The sequence below is a fragment of the Hyla sarda genome, chromosome 1, assembly GCF_029499605.1.
Source record: "Hyla sarda isolate aHylSar1 chromosome 1, aHylSar1.hap1, whole genome shotgun sequence".
In the NCBI taxonomy this organism is placed as follows: Eukaryota; Metazoa; Chordata; class Amphibia; order Anura; family Hylidae; genus Hyla; species Hyla sarda.
In genome coordinates this window covers 134,880,174-134,897,687 of record NC_079189.1, presented here as the reverse complement: position 1 = coordinate 134,897,687, position 17,514 = coordinate 134,880,174, and the positions used below count along the sequence as shown (strand labels likewise).

General features: G+C 43.3%; 1 protein-coding gene across 1 annotated transcript; it reads right to left on the bottom strand.

The window, feature by feature from the left end:
• Positions 1-3,883: 3,883 nt before the first annotated feature.
• On the bottom strand, positions 3,884-17,186 carry PPID (peptidylprolyl isomerase D). Its single transcript, XM_056561748.1, has 11 exons — positions 17,016-17,186; positions 14,420-14,560; positions 14,189-14,295; positions 11,971-12,159; positions 11,687-11,809; positions 10,834-10,940; positions 7,501-7,642; positions 7,311-7,397; positions 7,193-7,235; positions 5,151-5,256; positions 3,884-5,057 (listed from the first exon to the last, which is right to left on the bottom strand). The coding sequence occupies exons 1-10, from the start codon at positions 17,098-17,100 to the stop codon at positions 5,168-5,170; spliced, it is 1,113 nt and encodes a 370-aa protein (XP_056417723.1). The 5' UTR covers positions 17,101-17,186; the 3' UTR covers positions 3,884-5,057; positions 5,151-5,167.
• Positions 17,187-17,514: the final 328 nt, after the last annotated feature.

Sequence of the window (17,514 nt, the reverse complement as noted above, 5' to 3'; positions counted from 1 at the left end):
GGGTTCTCCAGCGCTTAGACATCTTACCCCCTATCCAAAGGATAGGGGATAAGATGCCTGATCGTGGGGGTCCCGCCGCTGGGGACCCCCGTGATCTTGCACGCAGCACCCCAGTTAAAATCAGTCCCCGGAGCATGTTCACTGTCACGCCCCCTCCCATAGGCTTGCATTGAGGGGTGGAGCGTGACGTCACACGCCGCCTGCCCGGTGGTCGCCCCGGAGCGAACATGATCCCGGGACTGATTTTAACTGGGGTGCTGTGTGCAAGATCACGGGGGACCCCAGCGGCGGACCCCCGCGATCAGGCATCTTATCCCCTATCCTTTGGATAGGAGATAAGATGTCTAAGCGCCGGCGAACCCCTTTAAGGGGTATCTTATCTATGGATGCCTTTATTTCAAGGTCTGTCCAAATAACAGATTGTTCATTATTCCCATAGGTGTTAAGGATTTACTGTTTAGGGTCTTTTCACACAGGTCAGATAAGATGCAGCCATTAAAGTGCCAACAATGGGACAGCCTTGGAGAAATCTTTCACCTGCTGCATAAAGTCCCCATGGAGTCTGTATGTAAATTGACATATGATGCATTTTATGTTGCAGTTTATTTTCATTGATTTCAGTGGGAAAGTCAAACTTTGAGCAAGTCCTGAAACCTTATTGTGCATTTTGCTGTGGAACCAGAAGCATTTTTCATTAACCTATTAATGCAGATGTACCTATAAACTGTTTTGGCCCTTCCATCTCCAACACTATATAGGGGCTAAGCATGTTCTTTAAAGGGGTACTCCAATGGGAAAAAATTAATTAAAAAATCAACTGGTGGCAGAAAGTTAAACAGATTTGTAAATGACTTCTATTTAAAAATCTTAATCCTTAAGGCTGTAGCCCTCCGATGGATGGACCCGAGACCTCCTACTATGGCTAAGTGGTGAGAACTGAATTGCTTTTATACCTTTTTCTCACCTTGTTTATAAAAATAGGAAATGCCCAGCAAACTTTCTATTGGTGTGGGGTGCACGGTGCTCTTTCCTTTTGACCCTCTGTTTAGAGATGAGCAAACTTACAGTAAATTCGATTGGTCACAAACTTCTCGGCTCGGCAGTTGATGACTTATCCTGCGTAAATGAGTTCAGCCTTCAGGTGCTCCGGTGGGCTGGAAAAGGTGGATACATTCCTAGGAAAGAGTCTCCTAGGACTGTATCCACCTTTTCCAGCCCACCGGAGCACCTGAAGGCTGAACTAATTTACGCAGGATGAGTCATCAACTGCCGAGCCGAGAAGTTCGTGACGAATCGAATTTACTGTAAGTTCGCTCATCTCTACCTCTGTTCATACTCCATGACTAGCCACTGGAATCTTTAAAGGAAATGTGTCAATTTTTTTCAGGTTAATGTTTTTATATTTTTGGAAATATCTAAAAAAAAAAAAGTCTCAAAATATGAAATGTTATAACTTGTCATATTTCCCACTGTTGACCAGCAGAGGGAGCTAACATAAGGAATCTGGGGAAGGAAAGCAACTTGTGAATACACTGCTGAAAATCTGGTGGTGGGGGGCGGGGTTATAGTCTTTTCAGTTCCACTGTGTGCACCGTTTTGTTGGTATCTAGAGTGGTAAAGAACAGAAAACTAGATGTCATCTCCAGAGCTGGGTCATTGCAGACTAGGGATATGTTCAAGCCACGGAATATCCGCACGGAGAATCTCTGTGCGGACATCCTGCAAACTGCACAGGAATACGCCGGCCCATAGACTGTTATGCGTTGTGTGTGGACTCGGCAGAAAGAAAGAAAACACGTTCATTCTTTCTGAAAACGGAATTTCCGTGCCGGAAGCATCCACCACAGAACTTCAGATGTGTGAACATAGCCTAAGACATGTAGTAAAAGCGGAATAGGGCCAAGAGTCATTAGACAGAGTTTTAATGCCACACAGCTTTTCCAGGCTTCTGAATGGCACATGATCTGACTAAGCACTGACCAATTCCTTGCCATTCAGAAGCTATTGGAAAGTTGTGTGAGACAGTCACACTTATGACCCCCCCAAATGAATTATCAGCCCGGCGCTGCGCTATCCCCCACATTGGGGAACTAATGTCACAGACCCACCAGCCTATCACTGGCCGTAGCGATGTCCTGCCTCGGCTGATGATAGGCTGAGCCCACTGTCATGTAAGAAGCCGGCTGGCTTCTTACATGACAATGTGCTGAGCCTATCACAGTCATTTCTTTTTGAATTTCCTTTCTGTCTGACCACAAGTACTCTCTGCTGACACCTCTGTCCATGTCAGTAACTGTCCAGAGCAGGAGGTTTGCTATGGGTATTTTCTTCTTCTGGACAGTTCCTGACAAGGACAAAGGTGTCAGAGAGCACTGTGGTCAAGACAGAAAAGAAATTCAAAAAAGAGAAACTCTTCCTGTGGAACATACAGCAGCTGATACGTATTGGAAGGATTTTTTTTTTTTTTTTTTTTTAATAGAAGTCATTTACAAATCTTTAACTTTCTGGCAACAGTTGATTAAAAAAAAAAAAAAATCCACTGGAGTACACATTTATAGTATTATCGAAGGCTCCTATGTAATGTTCAGAAAGGTCTCCTTGATCCCGTAGCATGATAGCACTATAAATTAGAGGAGGGGCCTATTAAGGATATAATACACCTTGTAAAGTATTATACAACAGGAACTGGTTTTGGTACCAAGAGCCGATTACTTCATACGATTGATATTGTCAAAGACAAAGTAGGCAAATGTGAATTGTAAAGTGGTGCTATAAATAATTATACGAGGAACGTCAACACAAGCCATTACTGTCTCTAGCAAAGTCACAAACCAGAGAGTTGCCTGGAATGCAAGTTAGTCACTTACTCAAAGTATTCTTCCACCTAGGTGCACAAAATCTGAAGGGGAGATTAGATAAGATTCAGAAAAACTACTGCAAAGAAAAAGTAAAGGATACAAGCTTGAGGTGACTTAATATTGTGAAAGGGGCGATTTAAAAGGGATACTATGGTTTCGTGGAGAAAAAAAAAATTATCTAAGAAGGTGTGACCATTTAGACCCGGTGCCAGGACCACTCGGAAAAGCACCATCCTCAGACTGCAAAGCATTTCCTAGAGGAATCTTCAGAAAGAAGACATGTCTGTTTCTGTGGACACCAGAATCAATTTCCTGCTCCACAGGAAGTTCTTTCCTCTGTCCATGTCAGGAACTGTCCAGTGTACAAGCAAACCCCTCCTGCTCTGCACAGTTCCTGTCACAGACAGAGGTGTCAGCAGAGAGCACTGTGGTCAGACAGAAAGGAAATTCAAAAAGAAAAGAACTTCCTGTGGATCATACAGCAGCTGATGAGACTTCATCAATCCAGTACTTAATAAAATAAAGGGGACTCACCTGCCTCCAGTCATGGTCAGCGCTTCACGCTGTTTGGCAGCAAATCGCTGGCCACAGAGACATCCCATCTTGACCGGCGATAGGCTGAGCTGCAGTGTGATGCGCTGACCACAGCCAGAACAAGATACCAGGAAGGAAGTCCAGACATTTTGGACTTTTGTTTTTCTAGGTAAGATCTCCTTTATTAGTGAATATCGGTGATAGGCTGGATTGTATAGTCCACATCTCGGGAATGGAAGGGTGTACCAAAAACTGCTGTTTTGAGTTGTTTGATCAGGACAACCTAAGCTAATATATAACAAAATCTACATTTTTCTTGGTTGGCTGCAGCTCCAGGACTGATAGCAGAAAACATATGCGTATGATGTGCCAACATACCATCCTCCAGGGGTGTCTCTGTGCACTCTAGTAGGAAACTAAAGGCTTTTTTCACCTTGGAGTAATACTTGAACGGTTTGCAGTTTGGTTCAGTTATGGACAAGACATTAAGAGACAGTAAACCAATTTATTTTATGCTCAAGTTTATGAAAGACAAAACAATAAGCCATTATTACACAGGATTGTTGCTCCTCTTGCAATACACAGAACATGAGCCTTGCTTGAATGGTAGACATGGGGCACAGCTAATGTCAGTAACAAAGGCCACATAATAGCAGTATAGCTTCCTGCAATGTCATCTGACAGCCACATCACTGACAACTTAGAGGGGCATTCCTATATGGGACATTTACATGTACAGGATCTACAGCTGTCTTCACCTATTAATTCGTATTGATTCAACAGCAGATCCTGTACATGTGAATGTACCGTTATATATCCATCTCCAGGAAGCACATGGTCAGGAAACCAAAAATAGTAGCATGGGCTGTTATGTAGCTTACAACTGTCTATTGAATTTTTTTTTTTATATATACACAGTATAGTACTGGAAGCAACAGCGTTTCCATAAGGCGATTGGGCTTTTTTTTGCCTCAGAAGTTGCACAACCAAAAGTTACCATGTTGCACTGCAGTGATCATGCTGGATCATAACTAAGGCCAGATAATGGGTTTAGATTCATTTATGCCAATTGTTGGGGCATAATATTAGCCACTTGTAGGTCATAGTTCAGTTTTCTTATCCCTCACAGCAAGTTTTGATCACCTGACCATTCTTCCGTGCCGTAAGTGTTGGCCTGGGAACAACCCTTTAATACAAGAGCACGTGGTCTTAGTGCATCTACAATAGTACAAGGCAAGGATTTTACTAGAGATACAGTTGTTTGAGTTATGTCCACAACCTAAGCTGTGCAGCCCAAGTCTTCCTTACAAAGAAATACAGTTCTCACTGCTGGAGACCAATTGAAGCCTACCCACAAAAAACAAACAAAAATCTAGAATAAAAGAAAATACACTGCACATCACACTAGTTGCATAGTTCATGCAGTGTCACAGGCGATAAAATAAAAAAAATAAAAAACTGAAATTGTAAACCGTTCAAAAATACTTAGGCGAGATCTCACACCTGGGTTCAAAATCTACTTTTTTTTTCTCCTTTTTTGGTTTAATATCAGACAGGTTATTCTGCAGTTTTACTTTGCGCCCAGATGCTCTAAGTGACAGCATAGTGCAGTGGTCTTCAGCCTGTGGACCTCCAGATGTTGCAAACTTCCACTCCCAGCATGCCCGGACAGCCGTTGGCTGTCCGGGCATGCTGGGAGTTGTAGTTTTGCAACATCTGGAGGTCCGAAGGTTGAAGACCACTGGCATAGTGCATGCCAACTGCAATGTAAACATTTATGCAAACATCTTTGCATACACGGCTTTCTCCTTTTCCTTCTGTTCTTTAATCCTCTGCTTGACCCGCAGGATCTCACTGCTGATAGCTGGGTAGGAAACATAAGATGAAGTGAGCTCAGGACATACTACAGACCACCACAACTATGTCCTGACCGGCATATAAGTAGCATAACACCGAGCAATGCTATGTATAACACTCATGTAGCCTTGTGCTAGGAAGCAGAAATACAAGCCCCTGAATACAAGCCATTGAAACAAGTAAGAACATTAATTTGGACAGAGTATGTTTACTGCCATAGGGAGAAAGGGCGGCTGCTTATCTCCTGAGCAAACAAGGGATTTTGATTAAAATCCAACTATCAATATCCCCTAAAGCAGACAGTGGAGAACAGTCACAATGCACCAGGATCCATTAATAATTTCCTAGTGTCATTGCATCGCCTCACCCTAGCAATGGGCATATTTATTATACTGACAAATAACAGACTTATGAAGGAGATGAACACACTGTCTGGACTATACTAATGTATATAGTAAAATTAGAACATTTTATAGCAGCCGCTTCAAACAGTCCTACTGGAAAGCTCTGTGATGGGAAATGGCTTAAAGGGGTACTCCAGTGGTAAACAACATTTTTATAAAAATAAAAAAATATAAATCGACTGGTGCCAGAAAGTTGAAACAGATTTGTAAATTAATTCTATTTAATAATCTTAATCCTTCCAGTACTTAACTGCTTGATGCTCCACAGGAAGTTGTATTTCTTTCTGGAGTTCTTTTCAGGCTGACCACAGTGCTCTCTGCTGACACCATGTCAGGAACTGTCCAGAGCAGGATAGGTTTCCTATGGGGATTTGCTTGTACTCTGGACAGTTCCTGACATGGACAGATGTGTCAGCAGAGAGCACTGGTCAGACAGAAAAGAACTCCAGACAGAAATACAACTTCCTGTGGAGCATAAAGCAGCTGTAAAGTACTGGAAGGATTAAGATTATTAAATAGAATTAATTTACAAATCTGTTTAACTTGCTGGCACCAGTCGATTTAAAGGGGGTAGTCCAGTGCTGAAAAATTAGCCCCTATCCTAATGAAAGGGGATAAGTGTCAGATCGCTGGCCAGATAGCGGGTGTCGACCACCGTACGAAGTGGCCCCCCTCAATACATCACTATGGCAGAACCAGAGATTGCCGAAGGCAGCGCTCTGGCTCTGCCACAAAGTTGTATTGAGGGGGGCCCCATACAGGAGATCGCAGGGGGACCCCAGCAGTCTGAAACTTATCCCCTATCCTTAGGATAGGGGATACATTTTTCAGCACTGGATATCTCCTTAAAAGCAGTGGTCTCAAACTGTGTCCCTCCAGATGTTGCAAAAACCAACTCACAGCATGCCCAGACAGCATGCTTTTGTGTCTGTTTTTTGTGGGAGACCGGTTGTTTCACTGTCTGGTAAAAATGACAAGTCGACTTTATTCTGCAAGGCCGTACAATTATATTGATTAGAGATGAGCGAACTTACAGTAAATTCGATTCGTCACGAACTTCTCGGCTTGGCAGTTGATGAATTTTCCTGCGTGAATTAGTTCAGCTTTCAGGTGCTCCGGTGGGCTGGAAAAGGAGGATACATTGCTAGGAAAGAGTCTTCTAGGACTGTATCCACCTTTTCCAGCCCACCGGAAAGCTGAACTAATTTATGCAGGAAAAGTCAATTACTGTCGAGCCGAGAAGTTTGTGACGAATCGAATTTACTGTAAGTTCGCTCATCTCTACGTAAAGTTTTACTTCCTCTCCTAACTGAAATTTTTTTTCGTGTCGCCATATTTTAAGAAAAACTTTTTTTTGCCAGGGATATACTGTATTTTATCGGTACTGTTTTTTTCTGTAATCAATAGTCAAAGGGTTTTTTCCTTAATATTTGTTGTCTATGTATTTCCCATGCCTGTTCAGTAACTGATTGAAAGGATTAAATGCTACCCACAAAGCTGAAACTACCCAACAATTGCAATGAGAACTTGTCTTTTTACCTTTGTCTTCAGGTGCCAACTCATGGGCCTTTTTAAGATCCTCCTAAAAGAGAAAACCATCACATTAATATAAATATATAGTTTAAAAAGGAACATGTTCTGTATCAAAAAAACTCACCAGTGCTTGCTCATAATCCTTTAAACCTTGCCGTCCTTGGGCTCGCCTGTAAAGTGCTTTCGTATTCGATGGATCAATTTCAAGAGCCTACAAAAACAATGTAACAAAAGCAACATTACCCATCTATTTCTGTTAAAAGGGTTTCTCGGCAAGCTTTGTTAGATCTCTGCATGGACAAATGATCACTTACCTCATGGCAGCTCTCAATAGCCGCTCTGAAGTCAGAGGCTTTGAGCTTACAAGCAGCAATATTCAGGTTGCAGCTTACTGCAATTGGATTTAACTTTGCGATGTTGTCATCTCCAGTTACATCTTTACAGCTTTCCACGTATCTGGGGGGGGGTAGAAAAGGAAATTTAAAAAAATATGTAATTATGCTATTAACATTTCTATTTACATGTTTCCAAAGTTTTTTTAAAAAGGAAAACTGTCAGCTTTCTCCCCCCACACTAACCAGCGGTACTGACGTGTCCCCCGCACTATCTGCCAGTACCACTGCGCTGGTTAGTGCGGGGGGGGGGGGGGGGGGGGGAGAAAGAGAAGCAAGCTGACAGTTTTCCTTTAAAATGTCTTAAATTACTTAGCACAGTCCTTAGCTCATTGGATGTAGTATGCACACAAATCTTATGGATGTATCCTGAACAGTGTAAGGAATCACCTATACAAAAATATGTGGTACACACCCCATCTACAGGAGCTGTTGCAGAAACTGGCACTTGGGGACCTAAAGCAAGTGTGAATACAGTCTGACAATACGATGGACTGTGATTAGATTGCTCCATAAAGGTTATAAACTATTGTTGCAGTCCTAAAGTCTAAAGCAACTAAGCACCTTTTAAATCATTGTGAGTAGGAGAGTAAGGCTATGTTCATATGATGGAATGTCACCACGGAAAATGTCTGTGTGGACATTCCACAGACCGCAGGTAGAACACGCCGGCGCTAGGGCCGCTTGGAAATGTGCCATCTCATAGATGGCAATGCATTTTCTTGCGGAATCTGCAACAACGACAAACATGTTTAATTTTTTTTTGCGGATGCTGGAATCAGGATTTCCACGGCAGATGTTGCTGTCACAGAAATTCTGCTGTGTAAACAGAGCAGTAGAATCCCACTGAAAGCAAAGGGACTGCTGCTGCGGAATGTCCAAGTGGAAGATTCATGCAAAATTCCCCACGGACATTCTGCCATGTGAACCCGGCATAAGAACTACTGAAAGAAAAATGGAGCCTGTTGCTTACATTTACCAAATGGGTTTTGAAAAATCAAAATTGGACTGGCTGTTATGTGAACCTTTTACACTTAAGTAGATTTGATCAATCTAAAATATTTTAGCATATTAAACTGTAAACTATATGTTATGTCAAGAACAGTTACAGATAGGATTATGTGCTGGAACTTGTGTTTTTGGTAGATCGTCAATTCCCAAGAGTAGAAGGAATAAAGCAGGTTTTACATTAATATATAAACAACACTAAGAAACACAAGTTCCAGTATGTCATCTTTGTCTTTCGACAAATCAGTAAAGAGTAAAAAAATATAATGCTGAAAAACCACCATGAATTGTTCCTAGGAAGCTGAAAAGAGAAGTGTATTAACAAATGGAAAAAGTGGATAGAGAAATACAACCAAATTCAATACATCTTTGTTTATACTCAGAATGAGGTAAAGAATGCCTGATGTACTTATCCAAAAAAAGCAAACAGACCGCACACTATAGAGAGCACACCAATAATTTATAAGTATTCCATAATTTTATTAAGTACAAAAAAAGAGAAAAGCACATAAATGTAATACATGTACAAAATAGTGGACAAAGCTCTAAAACCAATTAAAAAGGCTCATTTTGGAGCCACAACACAGTCCTAGCAAGGGGCCGGCCATGAACCCCCTAAACTAGTAGGCCACCGTCCCAAAATGTGGAGTAAATGTAAATGACATGTACAATCCGTTTCACAATGAGTTAACACTATATGCAGGTAGGAAGGTATGATGTAATTATGCAGTCTTGCAAAATCAATTCATAAATAATGGCTAGATATATAAACCAATACATAACCCTGACCATACATGCATCCTACCAGTATATACAACCTGTGTGTAAACATATGGAAGCGACCTGCATGGAAAAGATCAGACAAATGGAACAGGACGGTGCCACGGAGCCCCACGCGACTTCCTCAGGGAAACGCGTGGTGCTCCGTGGCACCGTCCTGTTCCATTTGTCTGATCTTTTCCATGCAGGTCGCTTCCATATGTTTACACACAGGTTGTATATACTGGTAGGATGCATGTATGGTCAGGGTTATGTATTGGTGTATATATCTAGCCATTATTTATGAATTGATTTTGCAAGACTGCATAATTACATCATACCTTCCTACCTGCATATAGTGTTAACTCATTGTGAAACGGATTGTACATATCATTTACATTTACTCCACATTTTGGGACGGTGGCCTACTAGTTTAGGGGGTTCATGGCCCCTTGCTAGGACTGTGTTGTGGCTCCAAAATGAGCCTTTTAAATTGGTTTTAGAGCTTTGTCCACCATTTTGTACGTGTATTACATTTATGTGCTTTTCTCTTTTTTGTACTTAATAAAATAATGGAATACTTATAAATTATTGGTGTGCTCTCTAATATAGTGTGCGGTCTGTTTGCTTTTTTTGGATTATAGTGTTTTTTTTGTACACTTGTAGAGCACCCATGTTATGCATCGTATAGGTTGAGCCCCCCCACCACCTATTTGATGTACTTAAACATTATATTTGACCAATTCCAACATAACATGAGGATGTTGTGATGGAGGAGGAGTCACCCCGGAGCCAACATTAATATCCTAACTAAGGCTAGGTTCACACTGCAGAATTTCTGCTGGAGATCAAGCCAGCGGCTCTAGGACCGAGCAGAATGCATTGCTGCCCCCCATAGACTGCAATACATTTCTGGGTGGATCTTTTCGGAGATCTGCTCAGAAATGCATTGCCATCTAGGGGGATGGCAATGTAGTCCGTGCGGTCCTAGTGCCAACAGCTTGATCTCCAGCAGAAATTCTGCCCAGAAATTCCACAGTGTGAATGAACCTAGCCTAAGATATAAAATATTCAGGTAAAGTTATTAAAAGAAGTTCTGTAATCCTTTACTAATTATAATGAACAATTCACTGAAAAAATAGTTACAATGAAAAGGAGTACTGCAGCGTTAGACACTTATCCCCTATCCCCGCAGGATAGGGGGCAAGTGTCTGATTGCGGAGGGTCCGACCTCTGAGACGCCTGGGGATCTCCCATACAGGGACCCAGCATTGCCGCAGCTAATGCGCTCATTGAGGTTAATGGCAACTGACTATTGCTTTCTATAGTTTTCCATTGTAATAAAATGTTTATAAGCCATAACCTTGAAACAAAGTTCAGTGATATAATGCTATGATGTTGCATGTTTGTCAGTTGTAAAACCAATAAAAAATGATTGTTAAACAGGATAATGTAGCGGAGCGCTTAACCTAAAATATTTAAATGTACCTTAAAGCCTTGTTATACTTTTTTATTGCCATTTCCCAGTTCTGAGATTTGAAGAAATTATTTCCAATATTCTTGACATCTTCTGCTATGCTTACAATCTTTTCAACCTGTTAATATATGTACATTGTTTTTATACAGAACAAGAATTACAGGAACATCTGTGCAGATGTTTGTTAAGTCTATAGTTAAATATAAAATGTGCAACACAAAAAGAGAAAGACAGCCGCACATCCACCATTTGTAATTTGATCGACTTGCTTTTCAGCATAATTTCAAAAACTAACAGGTTGTTAGTAAACATTTTGTCTGTGGGGTGGAGTGGCCCGGAGCCAGGGGCTTGGTCGGCCACTGGGTCACTCCCCCAGTTGGGCATGGGGTCTCGGAGGCTGTGGTCGCCACCGGGGGCTACGCCAGTGTCAGGTTAGGGACCCACTCTAACGAGGTGGCCTTGAGGTGGAGAGTAGGCTTGTACTTTTTGATCAAAATGTTTACTAACAACCTGTTAGTTTTTGAAATTATGCTGAGAAGCAAATAGATCAAATTACAAATGGTGGATGTGCGGCGGTCTCTTTTTGTGTTGCACATTTAAATCTAAAACGTATGTTTAGGATATTTAAAATTTTGCATCATAAAGCAGGTAAAAAAAACAAAAAAAAAACAGGTTTGAAATGCATAGTGTGTGCAGGAGGCCTAAAAATGACTTATCACTAAAAATAAATAAATAAATAAAAAAAAAAAACTTTAGAGCTATTTTATATTGCTACTACAATTTGAAATAAAAAAAAAAGTATACATTTAAAATCTAGTGGAATCTCTTACTAATGTATGAGTGCAATACCTATAAGGTGCTTACATCATTTAATTCAACGTCAGAGTCTTCTGGAAAGTCAGGATGGGTGTCTCCAGAACCATCCCCAGGCGGTATAACCCCTTCATCGCCATCTTTCAGCTCTCCACATTGTGATATTGCACATAACTATATTAAAAAAAAAATATATATATATAAAAAAAAAAAAAAGGCAGTATGTTACAAAATACAAATTATGCTCTTACACATTACTGTGGATGAGGAGATTCTATCATTTTAATACCAATCATTTTTACTGATCACAAAATAAAATACACCACAACACTTACTTTAGAAGGTATCTCCCCCTTAACTTCAATATTTTCCAGCATTTTCACAATGCCAAAGCCTTTAAGAACTTGGCCAAACACCACGTGTTTTCCATCTAAATGGGGAGTTGGGACAGTTGTGATGAAGAACTGAGAACCATTCGTATTGGGTCCAGCATTGGCCATACTGAGCAGACCTTCCTTGTCATGCTGCAAGAGAGAGAAAGTGACCAGCACTAGTAAAGAACTTTAATAAAGACCTAGAAATAGCCCAAAAGTTACTAACAAGACATGACTGACTATATAAAACCCTTACAACTTTATCCTAATCATGATCTTTTCTGAAGAATAGCAAAATTGGAGAGTAAAGTTCAAGGTGACACTATAGGCAAGGAGATGTACAACCTTGCCAACAACAACAGTCAACCTATTACAGTAGGGTAAGTGCTGCTGGTGCTAGCATGTTGTGCCTTGTCTCTGCCCCTCCCCAAAGTGGTGATCGGAGGAGTGTCCAATGTTAGCCACTATGCCTATGTGCATATCATGTTTTTCCCGTACACTTAAGTTATACATTGGCAGCCTATCAAAAAAGGTTTTATGCTGTAGTGTACTGACAGTGGACCGAACATACCGTATTTTTCGCCCTATAGGACGCACCGGCATTTAAGACGCACCCAATTCTAAAAGGTGCAAAATCTAGGAAAAAAAAAAAAAGATTTTGCAGCCGCTGGCTGTCCGGGCATGCTGGAAGTTGTAGTTTTGCAACATCTGGAGGTCCGCAGGTTGAAGACCACTGGATAGGAGGTAGTACTCACGTGTGCCCGCCGCTCCGGACGCATCATCGCTGCCCTGGATGTCGCTCCAGCGCTGTCGCCGCGTCCCCATGGTGACCCTGACTCTCCGAACGTCTTCTTCCCCGGGATCCACGCTCTCCGTCATCACGTCGCTACGCACGCCGCTCCCATTGGATGACGGGACAGCGTGCGCAAAGACGTCGAAGGAGAGCGCCGCCACGCAGGGGATCCCGGCACGGAGCAGAGATCGAGGAGGCAGTTAAGGTCCCTCCCGGTGTCCTGTAAGCTGTTCGGGACACCGCGATTTCACCACGGCGGTCCCGAACAGCCCGACTGAGCAGCGGGGTTAGTGTCACTTTCGCTTCAGACGCGGCGGTCAGCTTTGATCTCCGCGTCTGAAGGGTTAATACAGGGCATCACCGCAATCGGTGAGGTTCTGTATTAGCTGCGGGTCCCGGCCGTTGTTGGCCGCAGGGACCGACCCGATAGGGGTGTATTCGCCGTATAAGACGCACCAACTTTTTCCCCCCCAGTTTTGGGGAAGAAAAAGTGTGTCTTATACGGTAGGTAACTAATGACCACGTCAAGTCCATTTTCCAAGTGTACACATTAATTTTTCACAGAAAAAAAAAAAGAAATGTTTTCAGTCTCAAAATAAATTTGGAAACTTGACTGAACATAGTCACTAGATGACTGTTTGGTCCATTAAAAGCAATAGGACGTTATCGGTACACTGCAGTATACATTGCCAAGCATTTTTGAGAGGCTGCCAATGTATACCCCAAGAGTACAAGGGAAAACAAGATGTGCACATAACCTAACAGAATTTAACTTTAGGGTGATTAGCAAACTTTTAAAGGGGTACTCTGGTGGAAATAAAAATGTATTTATTTTAAATCAACTGGTGCCAGAAAGTTAAACAGATTTGTAAATTGCTTCTATTAAAAAAAAAAAAAAAAAAAAAAAGTCTTAATCTTTCTAGTACTTATTAGCTGCTGAATACTACAAAGGAAGTTCTTTTCTTTTTGTAACAGAGCTCTCTGCTGACATCATGACCACAGTGCTCTCTGCTGACATCTGTCCATTTTAAGAACTGTTCAGATTAGGAAAAAATCCCCATAGAAAACATATGCTGCTCTGGAAAGTTCCTAAAATGGACAGAGGTGTCAGCAGAGAGCACTGTGTTCCAAAAAGAAAACATTTCCTCTGTAGTATTTAGCAGCTAATAAGTACTGGGAGGATTAAGATTTTTTTTAATAGAAGTAATTAAGTAATTTACAAATCTGTTTAACTTTCTGGTACCAGCTGATTTAAAAAAAAAAATTTAAAAAATTTCCACCGGAGTACCTCTTTAAAAAAGGTAAAATTGGAGCAGCTGTGTATGGCTACCGAGGAGGATGTTATGCAGATGAATAGTAAAGCTTCACCAATAAGGACATAAATACCTTGTAATGGAAGTTCTCATCCTCAAACTTCTCTCCATATATACTTTCACCACCAGTTCCATTTTGGTTTGAAAAATCTCCACCCTGGATCATAAACTTTTTAATAACTAAGAAGAAAAAATTAAGGATAAGGACATAAACAGTATGCAGATCCCAGGAGTGTACAAGATGTGCTGGCACGGCTTTCTATTGGACACAGAAATATAACAAATGCCGACAAGCACCACTTACTTCTATGGAAGGGGCATCCTTTAAAGTGAAGAGGCTTCCCAGTTGTCTGTCCTAAACCTTTTTCGCCTGTGCACAGTGCTCGGAAGTTTTCAGCAGTTTTAGGAACCACATCAGCAAATAATTCTAGTACGACTCTGCCAACTGCAATAATAAGATGCAGGAAAGTTAGATGCAAGGAAGAGGTAACAGTCTTTATGATAGTAGTATTGTTTTAGTACGCTAAATACCGTATTTTTCGTCCTATAGGACGCACCGGCGTATAAGACGCACCCAATTATAGGTGCAAAATCTAAAAAAAAAATAAAGATTTTGAACCCAATAGTGGTCTTCAACCTGCGGACCTCCAGATGTTGCAAAACTACAACTCCCAGCATGCCCGGACAGCCGTTGGCTGGCCGGGCATGCTGGGAGTTGTAGTTTTGCAACATCTGGAGGTCCGCAGATTGAAGACCACTGCATAGGAGGTAATACTCACGTGTCCCCGCCGCTCCGGACCCGTCACCGCTGCCCTGGATGTCGCTCCATCACTGTTGCTGTGTCACCGTCGCTCCGGAACATCTCTGCTGCCGGCCATCCTCGCTCTCCGTCGCCGCCATCACGTCGTTACGCACGCCGACGCACGTACGCGATGACGAGGAAGGAGAGCGCCGGTCATACAGAGGATCCCTGAATGGAGAAGACACCGAGAAGGCAGGTAAGGTCCCTCCCGGTGTCCTGTAAGCACTAACCCGGCTATTCAGTCGGGCTGTTCGGGACCGCCGCGGTCCCAACAGCCCGACTGAACAGCCGGGTTAGTGCCACTTTCCCCTCAGACGCAGCGGTCAGCTTTGATCACCGCGACTGAAGGGTTAATACAGGGCATCACCGCGATCGGTGATGTCCTGTATTAGCCGCGGGTCCCGGCCGTTGATGGCCGCAGGGACCTCCGCGATAGGGGTGTATTTGTCGTATAAGACGCACCGACTTTTCCCCCCCAGTTTTGGGGAAGAAAAAGTGCGTCTTATACGGCGAAAAATACGGTACACATTAGTGGTCTATTCACACGTACAGTATTCTGTGCAGATTTGATGCGCAGGATTTTCTGCTGCAGATTTCAATGTAAACTGAATGACTGAACACAGCTTCAAATCCTGTGCATCAAATCTGCGCAGAATACTGTACGTGTGAATAGACCCTAGATAGCAGTCTGTGGAATGATCACTCACCCACTGCTCCAGGATCAGTGAGCGCACATGGGTCGGCCACCTGAGACTGAACACGCCTGATCCTTCTCCTGAGTAGGTGACCACCATAATAGAAGGTCTGCATTTACAAACTTCTGTGCCTCCAGCTGTTGCAAAGCAACAACTTCCAGCATGCCCAGATAATAGATGGCCAGCTGATATTTATCTAACGTGTACTGCCAAGGGATTTGTTCGGGTCCACTGATCCCAATCTTGCAGGCATGATATTGGCAGAGGGAACTAATCTCCATCTGACAGGTAAGGACACAGATTCATAGGTAGGTTTAGGATCCACCAGCAGATAAGATGAAAAAAAAAGCATCAGTTATTGCATCAAAAGGTATTTACTCCCCCACCCCCGCCCCACAGAAGCCGCTTCAGATCAATGATTTAATGCAGGCGCTTCAAATCAATGAACTGCACTGGCTTTTGCGGAGCCAGAGACCGCCGCCCACTTCTCTCCCCCTGCCTGTCCTGGGGTTCTGAATCTTCCCCCCCCCCCCCCACTGCCTATCCTCTGGCTAGAGACTGCCGCCGCCCACTTCTCTCCCCCTGCCGATCCTGAGTCCAACCACCGCCGCTGCCCCATCCCCGGTTTTATAATTACCTGTTCCCGGGGTCCGCGCTACTTCTGGCTCCGGCGGCGTCCTGAGCTGTCACTGTGCGCACTGACAGTGACATCGCTTTGAGGACGTCACTCATCATTGCGCAGGGCGCAGCAATAGCGCAGGACGCCACAGGAGCCAGAAGTAGCGCAGACCCCAGGAACTCTAAAACCAGGATGGGCAAGGCAATGGGGCAGCGGCGGCGGGGGGTCTCTGGCCAGGGGCTTTATCGGCAAGGTAATTGCCGATAACGTCCAAAATCGTGAATAATCGGCCAAATCGATTATTGGTCGAACCCTAGTGAAATGTAACCTGGAGGGGCACAGTATAAAGCAGTGGTCTCCAACCTGCGGACCTCCAGGTGTTCCAAAACTACAACTCCCAGCATGCCTGGACAGCCGTTGGCTGTCCGGGCATGCTGGGAGTTGTAGTTTTGCAACATCTGGAGGTCTGCAGGTTGGAGACCACTGATATAAAGCATGTACAGTACTTCTTGGCACAGTAGTATATCGCTGAGTTCCTATTTGTCTCCTCACAGAGATGATCACATGACTCCCCATGTGGTGACACACTATCTCCCACAGCATTCAGGACGGGTATGTCCATCTCCGGGGCCCCACACACCTATATATGTGGGCAGCAGTACCCTCCAGTGACATCACTATACCAGTCTATGCCAGCAGAGCCTGCCCACTCTCCAACCATAGGCGCCCCCACAGGGCGAGCACATCTTCCCCGCACCATTCATTCATGTGCCGCCCCACTCACCCTGCTCGCCTCCCACCTCCACATCAAAGAACACTCGCGGATTGTCCGGATTGGACGGTCTGTTGTTCGGAGCCGGGTTAGACATAGTCTCTCTGCGGACAATTCCCTATAACTGTTCACCGGCTTCTCACACCTGGGCACACTTCCGCTGCGGTGGGGAGGGACATCCGGTGTGTTACGCCCCGCCCCTCTGTAGTTCTGGATCGTTCTGGAGAAGTGCAGCACGTGACCGCGACTATTCCTACCGTGTGATTGCAGATCGTGCGCGCGCCCCCCTGTGGTTGTTGGTTGTGTTTACACTTCACCATTAGGTCACCTGGGTCACCAGGACATTTATTTTACAGGATTCAATTATCCATAAGACTGTTTTTCATTTACAGGACATTTATCCATAGAACATCCATTTCATACAAAGCTTTTCTTGAAAATCAAGGTTATCATACAGCTATTTTTGACAGGGGGAACGTCTATTATTTATGGTGCACAGTAGACACACTTT

Excerpts from the sequence above, each read along its gene's own strand:
- PPID (XM_056561748.1), bottom strand. The coding sequence starts at position 17,100 with ATGTCTAACCCGGCTCCGAACAACAGACCGTCCAATCCGGACAATCCG. Across the intron at positions 12,160-14,188 it reads ATGAGAACTTCCATTACAAG|CATGACAAGGAAGGTCTGCT; the intron begins GTATTTATGTCC and ends TCTCTCTTGCAG. Across the intron at positions 7,643-10,833 it reads AAGTATAACAAGGCTTTAAG|ATACGTGGAAAGCTGTAAAG; the intron begins GTACATTTAAAT and ends ACCCCCCCCCAG.